Here is a 24,436-nt window from a genome sequence, read left to right as displayed (position 1 = left end):
TTATGTTATGAACGATGTAATTGGACTAAGTGCGTACAAACATTTAATGAATTGACAGTCTGACTTTTCTTCAATCGTATATTACGTTTCCTCCATAGGAATTTACCGGCAATCGCGACACATCCCGCCGTCTCTCAGCGAAACTTCAGTCAGTCCGGGCGAATGAAGAACGCGGCGGTCCGTAATTTATCGGAAAAACTGTTATAATTTATTGTGCCATAAATTCGATGTTCGCTTTTCGTGTGGGACTGGCATCGGCTTCCTATCTCGCTGAATGGGCCTTTTTGGTCGGATACGTTTCTTTCATAATAATGTTGTAAGAGAGGAGAAGAAGCTAGAGATAGGTAGACTTCAAGTAGCTATTTTATACGACAATATTGAGGGTCTATCGTTTATATGATTATTTTCTCTCTGGTCTCGGATTTCGTTCACGATGATGACGACGTTGTGGACGCCGCCTCCAGGATCGTTCTTCAATTATTTTGTATGATAAGTCTTCGACTCGATGCGGACAATCGTGTCGAGTATAGATAGATCCTCCATATTCCGCGACACGGCGTAACGCAAATACAAGATTATTAACGATACAATTACAAATACAATGCGACATATCGAAATCGAGTGTTCTCCGCTGAAACTGCAGAGGAAGTAATTTATGTATCTTCAATTTTCGTGGAACGCTGTGGTCGGCTTGACCTCGCCGTCTCGCGTTTCGCCGTTCGACCATGTGTAATGAAAGGGACTTGTTAACTCCGTCGAGATTGTAGTAATCGAGAGAGAAAAGAGTTCACTGTTCTATATCCCCGTCTATTGTAAATTTATCCGAGTACGATGATGAGAGAAAAAGAGCGATAAGATAGAGAATCTTAGACTCAGAAACAGTCCGACCTGACAATATCGAAGGTATGCGCCATAGAAGAAAGAAATTATGAAACCTTTGAGATGGAGTGCAAATTGCAGTAAGTTCATGATGACAATGTGTTTAAGAAGAGAGTGAAGAGATAGAGAGAAAGAGATATATATGAATTGATTGCAATTAATATATATATAAATATATACATAGTCATTAATCTTAAGAGCCAGCGAGAATAATGGCTTGTGGAAATGGGATTGATTACAAAGTTATGATGACGTTAAGAGAGATCTCTCGATATTGGTCGCTTATGCTTGATATTTATATTTTTTGAAGAATAGATATTATTAGTGAGCTGGTGAAAAAAAAGATTTGGATGCGCGACAATTAAACGTGGACAAAATAAAATGGACCGAGACGGGAAAGAAGAGAGACGGGAAACCGAAGCATACACATATACACACATACACAATTGAATACTGCGGCACAACGTAAATTTGTACGCCGCAGTTAAATCGCGCTTACTAATAATAAACGATTATTGTTACGTAATAATTATCGATTTTTATTGTCGCTGAAATTTCGACGTCAAGACGAATATCAGTTCTCGAACTTCTATCCGTGTCTCTGTAAATATTATGTTTTTATATACACATAAAACGAAAAAAACGTATACCTACCTACTCGACGATATGTATATTTATTCAGTACGTCATGTAAGATTTGGGTCATAATTTACTGTTAGCATCTTCGCAGCGAATGTCATTAATAAAATTTAATAACCCATTTGTAATAGACTTTTATTCTTCCGCGGATGGATACACGCAAAGGTAATCCATCATTAATCGTACCTCAATGACACATTCTTTAAGAGATTTGGCTTTTTCTTCTGATGAAAATTTCTTCAATTTTTAATATGAGACATCTCGAAATGGAGATTATATTCGTAAATAAGAGTAAGAGTTTCTTAATTCTCCAGAACTCTTTAATTCTTTGTGTTCAATTGTCCTCCGTTTTAAAGAAAAAATTACATTGTAAAATTTCATAAAGCTGCGTTTCTGAGGTATTTTGTAGGAATCTTAAGAGCGTTAAAGAGGATAAATCAAAGCGACACAGTCCAATGTGCTTTTTGTCTTGTTATATATTTTATACACAACAGCGGATTTTCGTCATTTGTTAATTTTTCTTGTGTATATGTAATATATTACAGTTTAACAAAAGTCGTGTGCGTGTGTTATGTATGAGAGAGAAGATTAGATATAAATATTCTTCGAACATCATCTCTCTGTGTGCGTGATTAAAGGACACTTCTTTTTTTACAGAGCACTTGCATGTTTCTCGATAAATCTTTCAAATAAAAAATCTACAATGTACAGATATGTCGGGCTCTAGTAGATGTCTAACTATAAAAGTACAAAACGTAATCGCGTTATTTTCTATTCCCTAACTCGTCGACGCGACGATCACGAATTCTCGTAATCGGATTTACGTTAACGATAATAAATAATGGCATTTAAATACTGATGTACAAATTGTTTGCGGCTTACGGTGAATAATTAAACTATATGGCAGTGGTCTCGCTATTTACGCGTAAAATGTCACCGTTTGCACGCGTTACGCATACCTGCGTACGTATGACGAAATTATTCGTGCCATCGTTTGTCTGTCACGGCGAGACCGACACGTAAGGTCTCTTTCTCTTTTCCTTTTTCTATTTTCATGTTACGACGATTAGCTTAACGGTCTACGGTTTAGCATCTTTTGGCTTTGTTAAGTCTTAAAGAACTCGTCGCTTGCGAATATATGGCACGTTAATCTCGATGCGATTGTTGAACCCAACGCGACTCCTCGAACAGTCTTTGGAACTACTAAAAGCGCTGAACGCCGAGGTAAATTGCCTTTTCTCTTCACATCCCGCTATCATTGAACTGGGCAAGAGCTCAGGTGGATGTTGTGCAGTTCGGCCATGTCCGTCCAGTCTCGCCTTTCCCCTCTTATCATTACATTCCTAATGCATCCATTGAAATGGTCTCGACTTAACAGCGAGCCTTTCTGAGCAGTCGCTGGAGACAATGAAACAGTGTTAGTTAAATTACTTTTATGTTCCTTTTTTATTCAGGCTTATTTACATACTAATTAAATACAACATTTATTTACCTGGTATACCGCCTATATACAACGGGCCGGAGAAGACAGAAGTATTTAAATGATAATTAACGTTTGTGGGCAAGCCATATTTTTGATCCAGCTCGTCCACCTTGAGCGCCAGCTCCTCGTCATTATATACGGCTTGAATTCTGTGCCATCGATTGTCGCAAATTGCGTAGTGATTAGGGAAGCCCTGCTCCACATATAATGGATTATTGTCGCCCAGATCACCTGACATGATCACCTTTCCGCTATTGAGTTCCAATGATAGAGAAGGCGAACCACTAGGTGCAGTAATCGATAGCAACACACCAGATACTTCCGATGTTCTGAACTCCAATTGAAGTTCGAGCACGCCCTCCACCTCAAAGTTGTTTCCTAAAAGAATATAAAATTGTTACTCCGAAAATTTAAAACAAAGAAAAAAATCAATATTTCTTGTATCTTCTGTACCATTAATTAAGATGCTATTATATTTTTTATAATAAAAAAGTCATGTTATTTAAAATTTTTAATTTAAGAGACTAAAAATAATATGATTTAAATATTTCAGCTACTTATTTTACGTTCAAGATTTAAGTATTCTCTTTAAGATCCTTTTAGTTATAATAGTTTCGTGACTTACGATAAATAGCATAAGCCTCGCCCTGAAAATATGCTCCGCTCTCGACGCTTGGGAAGCATTGACCGACATTAAAGGCTCTACTGGTGGAACCCACCATGTCGTAAACATTTCCATTGATCTTCAGGCCTCTGATACATCCCTTCAATGTCTCTAATCTAACAACCACTTGTTCCGGGATAGGCGTTCCGCTTTCCGGAAGACCACCGATATACATCATGGATGCGAGACCAATTCTTCTCGGTACTTTGATAACGCGTGGTGTTTGAGTGTCCACTAATAGGATGAGCTTTCTTTCTTCATGGCTGATAACGACATGATGCCAATTGCCGTCATTAAATGGTGTCTTGAATAGTATTTCCTTCCTTTGTTTGCTTTTTACTACCAAAAGAAGCTGCCCATCCCGGATGAGTACCATTAAATAGTGTTTCAACCAAAGACCCTGTGCATTTACAATAATAGTGGTAATGTTATATTATAAAATTATAATTAACTAAATTATAATTAAATGATTACAACTTTATTTATATGAAACATTAGTGTTATAAAAAACGGAAAGTTCTTATAAAATACGTATGTTTTGTTTAATTTAGTAAAATAAGTTTATACTAGTTGTAAATAAAATTATTAATTATAATTATGTGTCATATGTGTATGTGTTTTTTTTTACCGGAGTAATGAACAGCAATCCATTGGGATAATATGTTCTAAAATCGAATTCTATCGTATATTTTTTCTCCCAGAATTTCTTGAAATTGAGATACAGTTGCGTATGACTGTGCGGTTTATCACCAAATTTCAAAGCACCCGGTTCTAGCGAGTAGTAAGGTACTTTTTGGCATCCTTCGGGTTGTGTGGACATTCCTCGAGACAATGATGCCGATGGTACGTAACTTGGCGTGTCTTTTCCCATACTCGGTCCGGGACGACCGATTAGAGCGTGATCAAAATTAACTGCATCGTCGAATCGAAGATTTCTGAAAAAGATTATAAATTAATCATATAGTACAAAACCTCTTCAAACTGGTACAATAAAGATACAATATAATTTCTTTAATTAAAAAATTAACAATATCAAATCTTATTGAACCATGAGAGTTTAAAACTAAATATCGATGAGAATTCTGTGCGAGGATACCAGACGTCCGGGTTCGATTCCTGACTGAAATAATATTTTTCGCAATATAAATTAATTATTTACAGATTTTTAATATGTCATTCATAAATTTTATTGTCATTCAACATTATCAAGATCCAAGATGCTATGAGCATCAAAATTGTTAATATATTAGTCAATTTAACTCGTGATAGTATTGCGATAGTTTATTATAGTTTGCGTTGTAAGTCTGAAAAAGAATTTCGGCGCGCATTTTTAAGAATTTACATATGTAGTGTATAAATTCACATGAAATTATATATTAGAAACATCCAAGATCCAGCTTGATCGTTACGGCATGTTCTCATCGATATTTAGTTAAAAAATTAAATAAAAAATAAGTCCATAAATATACAATTGTTTTACAACACAATTCGAAATAAAAAATATAGATATGATATATAATATATGAAATATAATTTTAATATGTTGAAATTTTAATCATTTATTTATTGTCATCTTCCTAGAAATTACGAGCAATATATTTAATTGTTTGGACTTAGCTTAATGACTTACATATCATTAAAAATCACATCCTTGATAGCGCCATACAGTGGCGTGTTAGTTGCGACCATTTTAGTATTATTGATGAGAGCCGGTAGCCCGCCAAAGAAAAGTCCACCGTTCGAATTGGGAGCCTTGATCGCAACACTCTTGGGCAATCTTCCTGATGTTTGATACGCGTCATCGATTCTCAACTCCACTTCTTTCCTTTTCTTAATGACGGTGATCGAGTGATATTTTCCATCATTAAAAGTATTATTCGATTGGACAATCAACTCGCCGTGGCCAGCATTTAAACGAATTTGCACTTGTCCATTGAGAATGCACACGGAGTAATAGCTGTTCTTCTAAATAATTAATCGAACAAATTAATTAAAAATTTTTTTATTATTGTAATATGCAGATAAAGTTCCAATAAAATGTACGTACAAATAATGTTTTATTGCATATTTTGTTTATACGTTTATGAGTATTAATATGTCATTTTATTATAAATTTACTTAGAGTAGAAGTATTCAAGACTATTTTGCAGTACTTACGATAAATAATTTTGTATACTTTATTACAGTGATTCTCTTTAGAATAAGAGAAAAAAAAATTAAATGATAAATTGTAATAAAGCCTTACTGTTTCTTTGGGAGTATCACCCAGTCTGTCTTCGTGGCCATCGAACGTGGAGAGAAGAAGCATAGCTGCATCCTGCATGGTTCTGAAGGAGAAGCTTAGGACAGACTGGATTTTTCGCAGAGTAAACGCTGAGTGCTCGAGATATCCATCTCCATAAAATCCGACTATCTTCAACGGCTATACAACAATAAAATAAATTTGTTTAATTTTGATATGCAAATATTATAGCTACAGTTAAACAAATTCCAATAGAACGTTTGATTTAGATCTATTTTAAAGAATAAATTATAATACTTACTTTATTACCGCAACTGGATTCCACCCCGTAATATTGTTCGGCCATTGGATCGTAACCCTCTTGTACTACGATATTTGCCATACATCCGAGGAATGACACCTGTGAGGGTAACATTAGTTTTTCTGCGCGGAAGCTCGGTGGCAATCCGCCGATGTAGTATTTGGCCTGCGCTAAATCCGGGATATCTTCCTTCGCAGGTTGTGGTGTGGGTGCACCAATTTTTTTGTCGTTGTCGCCACCGATACTAAGACTGCATTTTTCGATGTTCTTGCGTAATTGATACTGACGGAATGCATCCACCTTTGTCCAGTTGCCGGTATTGTATTTGTAAGTTGAGAACATCTCCATGCTTACGTTCCCGCCATAGCCGACATGGAGAATCACTCGGCCTTCTCGCAGGGAAATCATAATGTGCTGATTCTATTTTTATAAATAACACAATAGAAATTAAATTGAATTCCATAAATATAATTAAATTGGTGTTTTAGTAATAACTATTACATATAATAATATATACATATATATATTTTTTAAATTTAACATATTATGTGAATTTAAAATTTTTTTTCATTTACTCTTTTCCTTTTAAGAAAAAATTGTAAAAATATATTCTTGATATTAAAATATATATAATGAGGAAATTTAAATAAATTCATACATCTTTGTTAATGGCTAAAAATAGCAATGCATTCTCGTCGTATGTTCGGAAACTAATTGAAACTCCAAACATGTATTTATTATATGGACCAGATGAAATATGCCTGTTTCTCACGGCATAGCCCTCTCCATTGAAATTGTAAGCTATATCATCTTTGGCATCCTCCACTCTAAAACATTAATAATATCATTACTGAAATAATAACGAAAAACAAGCATTTTGTAATTTGTATTATTAAATTATCAAATAGAAAAAACTTAAAATATGAAATGATATAATGTACACATATTTGAGATGTGCAGAATTTATACATATAACAAATAAGTGTAAACTTTAAGAGAAATTTGATTATTATCTTTCACGATTAATTACCCTTCTACGCAAGCTTTGCAAGCCATGTCTGGTGCTGTTGTGATAAAATTCCAGAGGCCGATATGCTTTCCATCAAGGATTACTTGATGAATACAACCTGGAAGACCATTACCAGCGATTAGTTCCATTGGTCTTCTCTGCGATTTAGGGATACCTCCTATCCACACTCGGTCCGTAGGCAAAACGTCGAAACGACCATACTCGGAGTTAGTCGTGTTAATGACAGGGAGATATTTTCCGGACGTCGAAAACTGCTTGTGCACGTTCAGCTTGCCTGTGTGTCGCGTTCTAAGTTAAAAAAACATTATTTGAAATCAGTTTTTCTCTCTCGTATTAATTAATGATAACTTTGTAAATTATTCTTTACAAATCACCAAATTAACATTTATTTATCTATTTATACATTAATTAATTAAATTCATACTAACTTTACATTTATAAATTATTATTTACCTTTCAGCTTCAATTCGATACCAAGACCTATCGTTCTGCAGATTGCCGCTTTCGAGAACTTCAGGATGTATTAGTATACCTGTACCACCACCGACATTCCATAAAAATCGTACCTTTTTGTCATATATCTCTAGAGCGACAAAATCGTCCTGAAAAAATTCGAGATATCATAACTCAAAAATCAGTATATTACATAATTCGTATTTATCTTCCTTTATGCAAAATTAATTGATCTAATTGCTAAATTAATATTGTTGTTATAGAACTTACGTTAATTCCACTGGGCAAGTAAAACAGGGAACCTTCTTTGCGTGCAGTTGGAAGCGCGAATGTTATCACAATCGTCGTCGTTGTCGAAGGTTGCAATGTCGTTGGTCTATATGAACGAATGCATTCCTTACCTTCCACCGATCGTAGAGAAACGCGGATCTAAAAATAAAATAAAATGTAAAAGCTTATATTTCAAAAATTATTTATTGCAATTTTTCTTAAAGGTGTATCAAGTGTAATATCTGCAAAAGTGACCGAAATTGGAAATTTATACTTTCCGTATAAATGTATAGTATATAAACAGTTCAATAAGGTTTATTTTAATTTATAAAAGTATATCTGAGCAAATAACAAAATAATTATTATTTTTACCCCTTCGGCGGTATTTCGGGCTTCTGCAATTTTGTCTTTGAGATTTTGCAATTTCGTGGCTAACGTGTCATTCCATTTATCGAAATCAGCTTTTCGTCTCATTGCAACGTTTGATAAACTTATTAACTTCGCATCGGCTTTCTTAATATTGCTTAGCGCTTCCGTCACTAAAATACACATATTTCTACAATAGTTCAGAATTTTCACTAATTTAATAATTAATTATTAATAGAATTATTCAACAATTGTATAAAATGTGAAAATGTCCGCTAAGTATACATTAACTTTAAAAAGAAATATTACACTTTTCGCTGGCAAGGCTAATCTTTGAATCGCCTTCGCGCTTCAATTCGTGCAATTTCGGCTTCAGTCTGTCGGTAATGCCTTCCTTGTAATCATCAATCAATCGTTGCGTATTTATTACCGATTCTGCTACTATATCGTTGTCGTCCAAGATATCTAATAGATCCTCACGTACTATTTACAAAAAATTCTAGTCAATATAACGTTAAAACATTTTTTATTAGATAGCTACATTTTTTTCAAATCTAGAGACACGGTAATGACTATATTTACACCGTGCGCTAATCCGCGACCTATACGAAGGTATTTTTATTTAACCTACAGGATAAACAAGGACATCTATTGTTTAGGCCGCGACCTAAATGCACGATGTAAATGTAGCCAGTGTCTCGGCGCTAAGCCAATTATTAATAACATCATAATAACATGTAATATAGACTTACGTTTTTTACTATTACTTTTCAATTCTCGCAATTTCACATTTATCTCGTTGTCCTTTATCCCAGTGTTGTTCAATGAATCTTTCAATATTAGCACGGCTTGTTTCTGAGCATCTAGCTTGGCGTTCGCATTTTTTACTAGTTTACCATGCTCTTTTGCCATTTTCAACTGTTGCGAAGACTTAGCTAATACTTCCTTGGCATTATCCAGTAATGATTTCTGTCCCGAAGGAGGGAAAGCCTTGAAAAAGCATCTACATTATATTTGTAGCCGATTCTCAAAATTATAAAACTATATATATATTTTATTTAAATTAAAAACATAAGACTAGAATTTAGGAAGAACAACAGAAATATTGATAATTTTAAATATAGTAGATACTTACTTTTTAAGTTAAGCTTTTTTTATTTTAATACACACATTAATAATATATTTCACTATTATACTATAAAATAAAAAAAAATTATGATTTCATTTTATAAACATTTAAAATGTTAAAAAAAAATAAAAAGCGGTTTAAATCGAACGGTAATAAGATTTTTTTATAGAAAATAAATTTATATTGTTTACAATGTTAGTTTAACATAAAGATAAAAATAAAAAATATATAAAGAATATAAAACAAATTTCATTGTAACACTTGCGCTCAACAGAATTAGACGAGTATGTAAACATGCTCCTATTTTCATACATTTTTATTACACAATTTCCACATTCACATAAAAACAGGAGAATCAATTTCTTCGAAACAATTGTACCATACCATGTCGCTTAGACTGTAAACCCCATTCTACAATTGCATAAGCGTATTTGCTTAAATGATTGTATAGTTGTATAAATTAACTAATCACAGTCAAATACGAAAAAATATTCGACTGTGTGATTAGTCAATTCTTACAACTACGTTTACGCGAATTCATCTCTATGATTTTGTAACATTTTCAAATCGCTGAAAAAAGATCCGTGAGTTCCGAAACGTTCGATATTATTTTTTTTATATTCTTTATACTTTATTTTTATTTTTATGTTATACTAACATTATAAACTATAAATTTATTTTATATAAAAGAAATTTTATCACTGCTCGATTTAGACCGTCGTTTCTTTACACTTTGCATTGCAAAAAACAAGCAAAATCTAATTTAAAAAATATTCTTGATATTTTGAGATTAGAAAAGTTTAATTGTAGAATCAAAGTATTAAACTATTAGATTAATTTTATTTTGTGATGTAACTATTTATAATTAAAAAAATATTTATATAAAAAACAGAAAGAGTCACAGTTTTGACGTATCAGTTTTAGTGTTTATTAAAGAGGAAAATAAAAATGCAAAATCCCTAAGTCCAAAGAAAATCGTATGATCGTTTTTTACCTTTTTGTGCACATCCTCGGCGATTTCCTTGGCTGCCAGCGCAGTGACTCTTGCTGCTTGCAGATCATCAACGATGTTCTTGTAGGCCTGACTTGCCTTCAGGGGACTAGCCGCAATATCTCGTGTCTTGGCGAACAAACTATTCAATAAAAATAATATCACATTATATTGAATCATCGATGATTATATCATTCGCTATCGTTGAGATAACGTCACTTGCTTTGGATTTAATGCGATGTAATTGTCGATGGAATTAATTATGCTAATAAGACGCTTAAGTACCTGACATAATGATCGACGTAGTTGGATAGATTCTGCGCATGTTGCACTGCTGGCTTCACATACTTCTCGTCATACTCGTAATTTAGCCGATACAAAAGTCCCTCCTTCATGCTCAGCTTCTCCGTCCAGTATGTTAATTTATCGCGCGAATCTGAAAGGTTCTGAAAATCGTATTTATAAGAATAAGATTTTCAATGTTTGTGGTCAATACCAAATTTAGAGTTATTTATTACATATCACTCATTTTTTTCTGCATTTGTTTCTTTCCCAGTTACTACTGTTATAAATTGTTTTAAATAAATACAAAAAAATTTTTACTTACTTGAATATTGTTTTCTGCATTGTTAAGTAGATTGCGAGCCTCATTGACGAGTTTCTTTCCTTCAGTGACTGTTTCGTCCGTTTCGTCGCGCAATGTTCCGATACGAGTGCATTGATTCTTGGCCTCGATGAATGTCCCGTTGATATGATTGTACAAACTGTCGTAGCTGAACAGTGTTTCCATGGTGTCTTCTATGACTGATCGCATATCGTTCAACTTCATCTCGTAACTTTTAGCGTCCTTTTGGGCGACCGCCAAAGGTTCAGTCGCGTCATGAAGAGAGTTTAGCCACGCCACATATTTGGTAACACCGCTAATTAATTCAGAAAGAGAACATATTATTTAATAATTAATTACAAAAATTAATTTCTTCTTTCACTTTTCTTGTTCCAAATTTATTAATCGAATCAGAATAATACTCACTCAAGGAAGTTTTCCACTTCTGCAGTTTTCTTGGCTATGTCGACGGACTTTAGATAATTCAAGATTATCTTAGCAGTTTTTAAGGCTTTCTTAATTTCTATTCTTCTATTGTCATTACTGTATTGATTGAGTTCCGAAGTTGTATCTAGAGTTTGAGAAAAAAAATCATTTAAAAAATATTTACACTGTAGCGCAATTGTTGTAACAATAATTAAAGCAAATTTTTATGATAACGTACCTTCTATGTCTCTTCTTAAATTATCAAGCATAATCTTCGCAGTAAAAACATTATTTTTCAAATCGCCGCTCTTGGTCTTCAAAATATCGGCATGTTTCGCATTCTTATTTGTCTACAAATTAAAATAAAACAGAAAATGTATTTTAAAGCTCATTGTAGATGATCAAATTGCGTCAGATTTTAGAATAAACAATTATGCTATTATTAGATATCTGAAAATGTTAGAAAGACATACATTTCTTAATATACTTTCAACATCTTCTGCAAATTTTTTGTATTCATGCCACGGTACATTTCTCATTCTTTGCTGGAGATGAGTTCGTAGCTCCAATTCCTCGAGATATGCAGTTATATTGGAATCGATATACGACAGTTCCTCCCACGGCGGTGGAATATATCCGTCTGCTATGTGACTCGTTCCACCAGCCAGCTCCTCAGACAACATCGTGACAGTATCGAGCAGAATTCCCGTACAATTGTCATTGCATGCTAAACATTTCGCATAATGTAATGTAATAAAATGAATTTGTGTAGTAATGTATTCAATAAAAATTAGTAAAATAAGATAACAAATTCTAACTTTCTCAATTTAATAGTACAGATGTTTTAATTTTAAATCGTTCAATCTGTGAAACTTACAAGTGCAAACATCGTTTATGTAAACGTGTCGATATGCTGTGCACTGGGAGCAATCTCTGCCCGTAGAGCCGATCTTGCATTTGCACTGTCCTGTCTCACCGTCGCAGCCGTCACTTAAACTTCCTGCCAAGTTGCAATTGCACGGAACGCACTTGCCATTCGGAAGGTCGGGAAAGCCGTAATAGCCATAGGCGCAACGTTCACATTTTCTACCAACGTAACCTGCGACGAATCAAAGATGAATACACAAGAAAAATAAAAAAAGCCTACTTAAGAGATAAATTATAATTCGTATTAAAATTCAAAATAAAATTTGATTTGTAATTTTATGTTATATAAAAAATATTCGAAGTAACAGAAATATGCACATATAGATGAAATATGTGTTAAAATAGGCACTTAAATACATAAATATAGTATATAAAATTATAAATAAAATTCTATCCTAAAATCTAAATGTAATAATAAAATTTATGGATTATAAAGTGAACTTAACAGTTTCGAGAAAATTAATGTTTAGAATTTTAAGTAAAGAAATATAATTTTTAGATATTATGCGTACAAAACCCATTATAAAAATCGCAAGATTTTATGCCAAATATTTTGGACGATTTAAGAGTTAAAAGATTAAAATAAATTAGACAAATGTCTTAATTAATTTTTTATATAATTATTTTTATATGCGCAAATTATTTTTTACATTCTTATCTACACACCTGGCTTGCAGTGACAAATGGGTTCATTATCCGTACGAACCACGCAGGTACTTGAAAATCTCTTATCGACTTGCGGACATGGACATGGCTTGCAGCCTCCTATCTCCGGATGACCGTAGAAACTATCAGCGCAGACGTTACAATATGCACCAAATGTGTTTTCTTTGCAGTTCTGCAATATATTCATTTTTTCAACATTACATATATAAATTTAATAATTATTCAAACGTTTACACTCTTTTTAAATTTGATATTTTTTTACAAAAATCGAAAAAACCATCTATAACATTAAATAATCTATTTCTTCCAAATCCTACTAGAAAACGCCAAGATATTCTTCATCGCAAAAATTAGAATCAATACAGAAATTGTTTGAATGATAAATGCAGATAATCGACAAGAAAAAGAATGTAAATCCGTTAACATCATGCAGATTTGAAAGCTCCTTAGTAAGATCTTGTATCAACTCTAGCTCATATCCTTATGCACTTGTCTCTCAGCATACTTCCTGTCGCGCTATCATCTCCGCGAATAGTATACACTCGTAGGAAAATGTTTGAGTAATGCTTACCAAGCAATATCCAGTCTCCCTGTCGCACACCTCGGATCTCCCATTGCACTGGCAACGTCTGGCTTGTCCGACAAGATCGATCACGATGGTAGACGTGGCGGTGGTGTTCTTATACCACCTGTAAAAGCCGATGCTAGGATCTTGGCAAGACGTACCGTTGTATTCCGGCGGGCACTGGCAGATCTCCACTCCGGTCGCCAGCGGTGGCGAATGCGTAGGCATCAGGACAGCAGCGTCGAGAGAAGCTTCCAGCAAACTGAACAAGATGCAGATTAATATACTTGAGTTACAAATTTATACACATTTCAAATTATAATAGAATAAAAAACGAGTAAAAAAATAATTTCTACGTCTAAATTTGCTCGTTCAAAATTAATTTATAGAAACAAACGTTGAGAAATAAACATACATATATATATATATATATATACGAGTATATAGCAATTCATTTTATTGTACTTTACGGTGCATTTATTTAGTTACATACGTGGTTTTTGTAAATTCAGCATTGTCCGAGGCTTTTATAAGGATGTACTGTAGATTTTGCAACGCGACCATTAGAACCTCCCTGGAGACTTTGTAATCCGGCCTGTTTTGTAACTGCCACAATGACTCGTGGAATCTAAAATAAGATACATGACAATCGTATAATCATAATATAAGAAAATATTCTCAGTGAATCTGAATAAAAATTCCGTAACATGAAAAAATTCTAATTGAACAAATTATATATTTAATTCTAATATGATATTAACTATAAATGTACCTGACTTCATAACGATTATCGTTCACTGGTAGATGAAGATAGTATTCCAAAACGATCTTATTGTTGCCTTGCAATTGCACCACGGGATATCGAAGATTCGATCTTAGAGGTATTCCACCTTCCGTCAAAGTTTTAAAGCGTAAGAATCCTCCATAAGAGACAACCTTAAGGATTAATATGAGGTTAAAGCTTTGCGTCCATAATACGAGAAATCGTTTCGAGATCTCGGATGGAAAAAGAATTGATTATTGATCAATTTTTTGCATACATAAATTTTTATTTGAATACGAGACTTCCAAACAATTTCGACTTATTTTTCGAAAGCAAATTATTAAATAAAAAAATTACCTTATCGCCTAGAAAAGAATCTGGTAGTCTCCAAAATAAAGGATAATTATAATAAAGATTTGTGGGCAGCGTGACATCACCATCAGATCCAGGAATTACGGAGAGACCATTTGTCACATTCAATCCACCGTTCACCGCTGGCAATACAGTCGTGGAGCCAAAATTCGTTATCTGTTTCATCGTACGATAATTAAATGATCAATACGACGTTTGAAATATTTATTTGATAAAGCTCATTCATCAAGACTTAACAGCCGAAACGAATCTTACTATTACATCGCTGACTGTGTCATTGATATAAAGAACACGAGGCCGAGTCAATCTGCGTTGACCCCAACTGAGTCCGGCCTGCTGACACGAGGTGCTTCTTCCGAAGCAGAAACACTCGGTGCATCCCTTGACATTGTCCGTCGCAAGGCCGAACGTACCTTCCTTGCACTGATTACATTGTCGTCCAACAACCAGTTCCTTGAAGTTTATTTTTTATTTAATGACTTTTTAGTGTTACGTCAGAAACAAAATATATAGAACTTCAGATTAAAACTCGCAAGCAGATAACTAAAAAATAATTCATATAAATTCATCGATTTTTCAATTTTAATTTTTCGCAATTTAATTTTAGCGATTTGAAAAATTCGTTTTCCATCTTACTTAGTCTGAAGTATACATATACATAGAAAAATACATACCGCGCGCGCACGTATTTAAATATTAATTATTTGTTTCAAGTTTCAAAAGTTCATTGTATTCGCATTTTGTCACAAGTTCATCACACAAGCATGAAATTTATTAAAAATATATTCCGAATCCTAGTAAGTTTAAATATAAAGTTTAATTAAAGTATTTATTTAACCAACAAGATATAGTTATTCAATCGAGATTATTAAATTAAATTATTAAACTGGATTTGCTTGTCAATTGTCTTTTAATAAACTTCCTTGCTTTTTAAACATATAACAGCTTTCTTTTAGTTGTAATAAGCATATTTTAAATCTGTTATAAAAAAATATTTGTTGTTAAAAATTTACTTAAAAGAAAAAAGTGCACTGAGTAATCAGTTCTCTTGTTATCAGTAGAATATTTTTCTGTGTGTACGAGATCATTCTCTCTTATATAATTTACAAAACTCCTTTAACATTAATTTTTGTTCAGCACTTCCTTTTCCCATTTCGCGACGAGCAAATCTATTTAAATGTTCTATCTAAATCTTTTCTTTCTTGGCTCTTTCTCATCTCTCTCACCTTACACGGGCATTGTCCCTTGTCGTCGCACTCGCAGACACCGTCACGGCAGTGCGCCGTGCCGGCTAAGTTGCAGCCGCAAGGACGGCACCTCGGATAGCCGTAGTAACCCTTGGCACATCTCTCGCACCTGAGCCCGTCGTAGCCGATTCTGCAGGGGCACTGACCCTGATGGTCGCACTGGGATCGTGTGGCGCCCAGGGTACAGGCGCACGGTCTGCAGCCAACGCGCGGCACTAAGTCCCACGCACCCGGTCTGCACCGGTCGCAGTGCTCGCCGTAGGTCAAACGGGGACACACGCAGCGACCGGTATCAGGGTCACACACGTGACCGGGTCGTACGCATGAGTCGCACACTGTGGGGCAGGCAAGTCATGGGTCTCACATTATAGACTCTCTAGTCCGCCGAGACTTTATAGACGTAGTAAAAGAAGTAAACAAAGTCTACTGGAGTGTCTTATAATTTCTATTTCTTTCTTGTAAAATTAATGGTCGAGAATACCTCGTAATACCAATAGTGTTTATGTCAGAAAGAGAAATGGACAGTTTATCGCGTATTAAATTTCAGAATTAAGCGAACAAAGATATATATATCGTGAAGCAAATTTTTACTCCATATCTCTAAAATAAAAATATCATTTGCAAAACTTATACAGCAAAGAGATTGCAAGGAACTTGATTAAATTAATGACTATTTTGACTGAAATGTCACGTGAATTAGATGGGAGTTACAGTAGGAAAAGTATCTGACTCACATTGACAGCCGTTTAAAGAAAATCCATAGTATCCGGATAAACAACTGTCGCAGCGTGACCCACCCACACCCGGCTTGCAATAGCATTCTCCTGTGTCGTTGCAGGATGTGTTATAGGATCCCATAGAATCGCATCCGCAAGGCGCGCATCCCGCTCCTGATGTTAATCCCCAATAACCGGTCTAAATCGGCATACCAAATCCGACAATTAGAAATGTCCATCGAGCTTGAGTTGCATTAATTGAATAATAAATTTAAAAAATGAATATTTAAGAAACTGTCTACATTATAATCTATTAGCGTTAGATTCTTATATTATTATATCATAATAATTGTCAAGAAGAATCTATTAATTGACTTTAATAGCTGGATTTCGACGGACAATATGATTTATATGTTTGATATGTCTGACTATATTTGGCGATTACCACTTCTATATTACAGATTATTGAATATTTTCCGATATCTGATACAGTCGTATTATGTAGCAAGACATTTGTCTTCGCTATTAGATGCTATTTGAGATAACGTATTTCAATGTTATAAATCACTGAGTGAAATCTTAATCGATGTTCGATATTGCTCAATAAAGAATCTAATTTAGATTTTCTAATATTATAAAAAGTATATAAATTCAATCTAATCAAAATTAAAATTTGCGGCATCCAGTATATCGTAGAACATTGAATCTTACCTTACATTCGTTGCACTGTCTGCCAACAACTTGCGGTTTGCACTGACATTGTCCAGATACGATGTCGCAAGCAGAACTCGTGGAGCCCAAATTGTTGCAGCCACATCCTGCAGTCAGACGAAATATTATCATTAATTCTTTTGTAATTCATTTACAGAAAAGTTCTTTTCGGTTCGAAGAAACGTTCTTTGTTATATGATTAAAGAAAAAAATTTCTTTCATCTGAACATCATTTCTTTGATTTAAACATCATTTTTTTTTAATCAAATAAATTGTTTTATTTCAATTTAAAGAATAATATTCAAATCAAAGAAATTCTTTTTTAACCATATAGTAAAGAAACTTTGAATCGAATCTTTTTCTAGGTGTATACTTATACATATATGGCACCCATAAATAAAACCTAACTGGAACAAAAATCGAGATGTAAAGCCTCAATCTTCGAAAATTATTTTTTAGAAAGTAAAAAAATAAATAACATCATATATTCAAATTATTACTTCTATTTAAATGTTATAACTGTGAATAGCAATAATTTCTATTGTGCGTTACTCTTGATTATAAATATTTCGATACAAATTGACGCTAAGGAAACTGATTTCCGTTTTCGAAGCGAGAGGCGTAATTAAATGATCACCGTCAAGCGTCGGCAAGTGTCGACAGCGGTCTCATTAATAATTCATGCAGGATTATTCTCTTGCTTTCGCGCTAATTGCGCACTGACGAAATGTTTGTACCGTTTCTAATCGATTAGTGTGGCGCGAATGTTTTCGGCCGCCGATTGCGTAAAAAATTCGCGGCGTGACCGGCGATTGTTGCTGCACGCATTCGCCGATTTTGTCCGGCGTGGTCACGCGTGAGCGACTTGTTTATGCAGCATCGAGCGGATTTTGCAATTAGCGATGCCCGTCGCTGTGAGCGCCGCATTGTATTCAAATGCCGCAGACGACGGCTGTCGTTCTCGCGCGACTGTCACCCTGTAATGCCGCGGAAATTATAAATTATGCATGGTCGCATCGAGCACCGCCGGTTGGAGCGTATCGATTTCCTATTAACGGTGGCCCTTACAAAGGGATTACCCGCAAGAATTGATTCGGCGACGCAATCGCGTGTTTACACGCCGCTGCGATTCGATCGAACGATAGTCGGGAGACATTCATGCGTGATTATCATGAATAATAGAAGATGAATATAGCATGTATCTGAGGAGAACATGATTGAAATAAAATTTATCATGTTTATACACATATATATTATTTTCCTGCTAATCAATTTTAATATTAATGACGTGATGGACACACGTTTTATTTGTTATCTCACATTCTTGGACTCTTAGTGAATTAATCTTTACTTTTTTAATTTCTTGACTTCTTGGCAACATCATAAACATAGATAATTATTCCTCGAGAAATGTTTCAAATATTTTTTTAATGAATTTTTCCAAGCATGACTTCGTGAGAACCATAAATGCTAATTCACGCACAATTTTCAACAGAGGATTGTATCAATTTTGTTGTATAAACCATTAGACAACATACGGCATAAATACTTGAGAGAAATGAATAATTCTCTTCGCGGTGTTTTCTATCGCATATCAATTCCGATCAATCATGTCACGCGGGGTATTAGCGCTCCCCCCCATCGTGATTATATGCATAATTACTCTTACATCATCGAGTAATAATCATATTACACCGGGAATTACATTATAGTCGATATGACCTCGTAAATTAATATCGCATTGTCGAGTCCGATTGAATCGGAAGTTATTAACTGTTGAATAGTAATCGAGATGAATTATTCGCTTGCTTGTCTAGAGAATAAAACTTCATTTAAATTTTTATTGTATCTATAAATTTTTCTTCATTTGACAGCGAATGTAGTGTCGCGATAATTAACATGGAAAGAACATTTTTGATGAAGTAAAAATTTTAATAAAAATTGAATTAGCTACAATGTAAAAAATAAAATGTTAATTTTAACTTAAAGATACAATAATAGATTTTTTGAGACGTTGAGTACGTCTTTAAATTAAAATTAACATTTCATTTTACAGTAGGTATATAGATTTGAAAATAATTTTATTAGATTGGATTATCAAAATATTATAATTATTTAAAAAATTTATAGGATGCTCTAGCATCTATATGATGAGCAATATTGTATTGAAATTTATATAGAAATTTTGACATTCCAGTAACACATCTCGAAATTCTATATAATTATTTTCGATAGTCTAACCCTAACCGAATTATTTTCAGATCTATATCTGGCTAACTGTTTAGATATTTCAGTGAAATTGTTTCATGTGTATTAAAAGATGAAAGTGTTCATAAGAACACTGGAACATGATGTACCAGAGGTTGAGAATTTAAATTGCGACGACGTCGCGTCGTAAGAAAGCACGCACGTGCAAATGCATTTTATACACTGCAATAATTTTAATAGCGCACAGTATCTCGCCGATTCATCTGGCCGAGAATTGAATAAATGACCGAATGTGTTTCAGCAATTTCAAAAATTAATTAACAACACGATAATCGCAAGAAGAGAGCGAACTGAAATATCCATGGTGGCTTGTTCGCGGCATGCCATGCTGTATACTGTAAATCTCGCGTTATTGCTGTCTTATCAATTAACCCTTACGACGAAGGAGATGCCACGGTTCTCTAGTTGATGTTCGTACACAAGGTGCAAACAGGAATGTTTACAATATAATATATCAGCTCTATCGTTAAACGCTGAAGATATCAATGTTCAATTAAGATCCAGCTAATTCTCTTATAATCGTTTTTGCCTCCCGTAATTATTTATAAAGAAAATATGTACACGGAAAGAACAGTTTTTAAAAAGTATAAAAAACATAGCTATCTGAAAATAATTTTATGGACTCTACCAACAAAATAACTATGTAGGATACATAAAAAAAATTGAAATCTTGTGCGTGCGTGCGTATGTGTATGTGGAGAGAGACAACTTTTTGCTGAAATTTTTTTTTAATTTAGCTAGATATAAATGAAAACAATTTTATTGGATCATCATAATAATTATCTAGAATACACTTAAAAAAAATTATTTTTAGATCTGCATCTAACTAAATTTTTATAGATACTTCAAAACCGTGTTATTTATTCATTCATACGCACAACCGCGCGCAACAAAAACTAGAATTTTTCTGTACTTATTCGTGTAAATCGGTAAAGATTTAACTGACATGGTTATCCGATATGGTCATTCGATATGAAAATTTTTGCTTCCCTAGGTGTAAAGATGCGTGAACGAGGTGACAGAACTGTAATTACGACGCGTCTCGTCTCGTCGCGTATTAGTTTAACGAGCGGTGACATTATTATGCACGAAGTTACCAACTAACGTTCCGATTTTCACCTCAAACGGTATGCTATTCGAATAGGTAATTATCGTTCTGTGCGCGTGTATATATGTGTGCGAACGCAGATTTATGTTGTCTAATAATGCGCTAAGTGTTTTCCGCGAACGCGCAGCCGAGAACTGTCATGCTTGACACGTGTTAATTTCATGCACCGAGTTATATATGCGTGTCATTACAGATTTTCACACCGCTCGCTATAACTTTGTTAGAAAAATAGTGCTAACGGTATTAACGAGTTGCTTGAATCAGATACAATTATGTTATCTTCAAATTGCTACGTCTATATTTCTTATTAAAAATTTGACAGCGTAAATGTATTAAGAACACTCTTCCAATTTTTCGCGATAACCATATCATTATATATCGCCATATTTACATTATCTTTCCAGAGCCGACCTTTTCTTTGTGTTACATCCGCAAATTCGTATTATTTTAATTAAAATATACCCAGTATTCTTTCTTTTGTCATTTTAGTTTTTTGAAATTAATTAGTACCTTTTAATTAAGTGCATTTTACAGAGTCAGTAATTGTTATAAAATTTGTCCTCAGCAATATATTAATCCTGATTTCCTCGACGTGAGGAAATCTCTCTTTTGCCAAGATATCTTCCAAGATCTACATGATGTGTAGGAGGCGAGTGAAATTTCCGTTTAATAATGGAAACAAATTCGCGCTGGCAAGGATTAAAGGCTCGTTAGCGCAAATATAGTGGCGGCATGACGCATGATTAATTCAGGCAGCCGTAAACGCGCGGCGGCTATCGCGCGCATAAATAATGATCCCGCGTCTCTCTAATCCCGCCGGGCATTCAGAACCGCATTTGCGGGCGAATAAATATCCGTTCTCGTTGCACAAAAGATCGGCGAGATCGGCCGGGAGGGCGATCGCTAATCGTGACAAATACGCGTCGTTCCTTACGCCGTCGAGTCGCAATAAGGTTTATTAATTGTAACGAACCGATTCGAGTCTTAACGTCAGCTCGGCCCGCATTTGCGAAATGATTTAAGAATGAAATCACTGCCAGTGAGGAAACGAAGTGGATTTATCCGATTATTAAAGCAGACACGTTCGTGCAATTAAGTATCAGACGCTCGTATATGGAACTCGCAATACAAATGACGTACTAACGTGATTAACGTGATGTATTAGCTGTGACATTAGCAATTAAACTGTAAGTAGATTTATGACTCCAATAACGACAACCAAATAAAGATTTACCTTCAATTATCAAAGGTAATTCATAATTTCGGTAGAAGAAAATTTTCTAGGAGATCTAAAAACAATATGTACTTCATATAAAAAGTTTAATTAAACACAGATATTATATAAACAGACATAATTTTCATTTAAAAAATTGAGAACTTAAGCAAAGAATGGTTTTGCTAAAATATAATAATTAAAAATTTATCTACATACACAGATCTGAAAATATAATTTTGTTAGACCGTTAAAATTGTATAGGATGCTTAAATTGGTTACTTAGAATGTTGAAACTTTCCAACATTGCTTATTATGCTTATTATGCTTATTATCCTACACGACATTTTGATGGTTTAACAAAATTATTTTCAGATTTTCACCTATGATTTGTGTATTCAATTTTTGGATACTTCCATAAATTATTTTTTCCTCTTTAAGAGTACATTCATACATTGCATGTTGTCTCTTCCGTGGAAAATCATGCAATGCTTCACATCCCGCGAACGTAGTAGCCGACGTGCGCAAGACGCGAGCACGATTTGTGTGCAGAAATTGCCGTGGCAATAGAGATCATTATTGCCGCGGTAATGAGCATACCGCCATCGGGCCTGCAATCTCGCCGTTTATAAACGAAACGTTTGAACTCTTTCTTTGCGAGCTACTTTGCGGTTCGTTTCAAAGGTAGCATTACGCAATAAATGATACTTGACTGGGTCGTCGATTTATTGATCGATAAATTGTACACTATTATCGCGTCGATCGCCGGGAACGTTGATGTCAATTTTAGTCGAGTTTTCTTTTACCATCGGAAAAATCGGAATCTCATAAAAAATACCGCGGGTAGCGTTATATTAAATGTCAAAGGAGCAATAGTAATACAATCCCTTCTCAGTTAAATAATATTTTATTATATATTTTTAACTTTCATGTACGTCAAAATGTAAATCATTCCATTTCCATATAGTTAGTCGCAACATAAACTCACCCATATTAACGTTAGAATGTCGAATTTAACTGAACATTGTATTATAATATTAAATTATAATATTAAATGTTTTTTGAGTATATCCTACTGAATAGGCATTTAAAGTATATTATAATATAACTTGAGACAGTAAGAACTTGTATACATATATATTTAATTTAATCAACGTCATGTTTAATCGTACACTGAAGAGGACCCAAACGAAAGGATTTGAAAGGTATACTGTTAAAAATATCTACATTAAATTTCATAATTTCACAGAAACAAATTTCAAGCAGGTACATTAAAATCGTTCAATGTTGTCACAATGAGCATGAAATTACAAATAACTTAGATTTAACGATTGCAATGTACCTGCTTGAAATTTGCTTTCGTTACATTTACATGAAATTTCATGTCTTTTTTAACAGTAATCGATTAGTTTTTTTTAATATGTATATGAATTTACACACGCTTAACCCGTGTTGGCTTGTATCGGCTTTTGATAATTACTTGATTAATTTAATCATTAGAGCCTCGGATTCACATCAAGATTTAAATAAATAATTATATAGAAATGTACATTAAATAAATAATAAACTTTTGACTCACATATTTATTACATTTTCTCCAATTAAATTGCTTAATTACATTGATCGAGTTCAATTAATGATATACACTCTAAATTTCTTGCAGTGAAATTTTATTCTAAGCCAGTAAAAATACAAACACCTTTGAAAATATTTTCTTTGACTGCAAAGGAGTGAAATCTCATTCGAAAAAAATAAGCTTTTCAGTCCTTTGCAATTTTAAAGATTCACTTTAAAAACAGTGAAAATTGTCACTTTCTTTTAACAATAAGTGAAATATTTTCAAAAGTGGTTGTATTTTCACTGACTTAGAGTGAAATTTCACTGCATGAAATTTAGAATGTATTGAGTAGAAGCAGTCGCGATCTATAAAAACGAATAAAAATAACTTAAATTATATAGATATAATTTGACGTTATAATTTTTAGATAATAGTGTAACTGTAGTTCTGAAAGTGATACTGTCGATCGTAAATTTAATGATAGGTTTCGTAGTAGTCGACTTATCTCATTAAGAGAAAAATGACTTCGAGAAGGTTGCATCCACTTCAATTTAATTAAGCTAAAGATGAATTTCCGCGAGAAATTGATTAGTCATCCATATTAAAATTAAACCGATTAAGTCCACGATGACGATTAAATCAACGATTAAGTCTACAGCGTAGATTTAATGTCATGTAAATTCTAAGAGCAAACGAAGAGGAACAGAAAATAGTCCTTTCGGCGTTTTAATTTTATAGCAAAGTGTTAAGCAGAGATCACTCGAGACCGTCATCGTACGAGCGTGCTTCTCTTCGCTTTAATTGCCGCTAGGTATAGATTATTAAATACGCCGTACCCCCCCCCC

General features: G+C 33.9%; 1 protein-coding gene across 1 annotated transcript in view; it reads right to left on the bottom strand.

Moving 5' to 3' along the window:
- Nucleotides 1-2,752: 2,752 nt before the first annotated feature.
- Nucleotides 2,753-24,436, bottom strand: part of wb (wing blister) — a 173,981-nt gene continuing 152,297 nt past the window's right edge. Inside the window, exons 14-43 of the mRNA XM_018548255.1 lie at nt 17,445-17,551; nt 16,752-16,932; nt 15,997-16,352; nt 15,026-15,223; nt 14,756-14,926; nt 14,408-14,571; nt 14,129-14,263; nt 13,642-13,897; nt 13,071-13,242; nt 12,355-12,576; nt 11,951-12,204; nt 11,716-11,827; nt 11,478-11,622; nt 11,055-11,367; nt 10,733-10,893; nt 10,451-10,589; nt 9,080-9,317; nt 8,637-8,810; nt 8,334-8,500; nt 7,962-8,120; nt 7,692-7,840; nt 7,239-7,526; nt 6,867-7,035; nt 6,209-6,628; nt 5,911-6,087; nt 5,296-5,630; nt 4,294-4,600; nt 3,627-4,065; nt 3,011-3,379; nt 2,753-2,916 (exon numbers count right to left, since the gene is read on the bottom strand). Of these exons, the coding sequence (XP_018403757.1) occupies nt 2,774-2,916; nt 3,011-3,379; nt 3,627-4,065; nt 4,294-4,600; nt 5,296-5,630; nt 5,911-6,087; nt 6,209-6,628; nt 6,867-7,035; nt 7,239-7,526; nt 7,692-7,840; nt 7,962-8,120; nt 8,334-8,500; nt 8,637-8,810; nt 9,080-9,317; nt 10,451-10,589; nt 10,733-10,893; nt 11,055-11,367; nt 11,478-11,622; nt 11,716-11,827; nt 11,951-12,204; nt 12,355-12,576; nt 13,071-13,242; nt 13,642-13,897; nt 14,129-14,263; nt 14,408-14,571; nt 14,756-14,926; nt 15,026-15,223; nt 15,997-16,352; nt 16,752-16,932; nt 17,445-17,551 (6,620 nt within the window). The 3' untranslated portion in view covers nt 2,753-2,773. The remainder of the gene's footprint in view (nt 2,917-3,010; nt 3,380-3,626; nt 4,066-4,293; nt 4,601-5,295; nt 5,631-5,910; nt 6,088-6,208; nt 6,629-6,866; nt 7,036-7,238; nt 7,527-7,691; nt 7,841-7,961; nt 8,121-8,333; nt 8,501-8,636; nt 8,811-9,079; nt 9,318-10,450; nt 10,590-10,732; nt 10,894-11,054; nt 11,368-11,477; nt 11,623-11,715; nt 11,828-11,950; nt 12,205-12,354; nt 12,577-13,070; nt 13,243-13,641; nt 13,898-14,128; nt 14,264-14,407; nt 14,572-14,755; nt 14,927-15,025; nt 15,224-15,996; nt 16,353-16,751; nt 16,933-17,444; nt 17,552-24,436) is intronic.

This window comes from Cyphomyrmex costatus, unplaced genomic scaffold (genome assembly GCF_001594065.2).
Source record: "Cyphomyrmex costatus isolate MS0001 unplaced genomic scaffold, Ccosl1.0 scaffold702, whole genome shotgun sequence".
NCBI lineage: Eukaryota > Metazoa > Arthropoda > Insecta > Hymenoptera > Formicidae > Cyphomyrmex > Cyphomyrmex costatus.
Note: the sequence above shows the minus strand (reverse complement) of the source record. Positions and strands in the feature narration are given on the sequence as shown.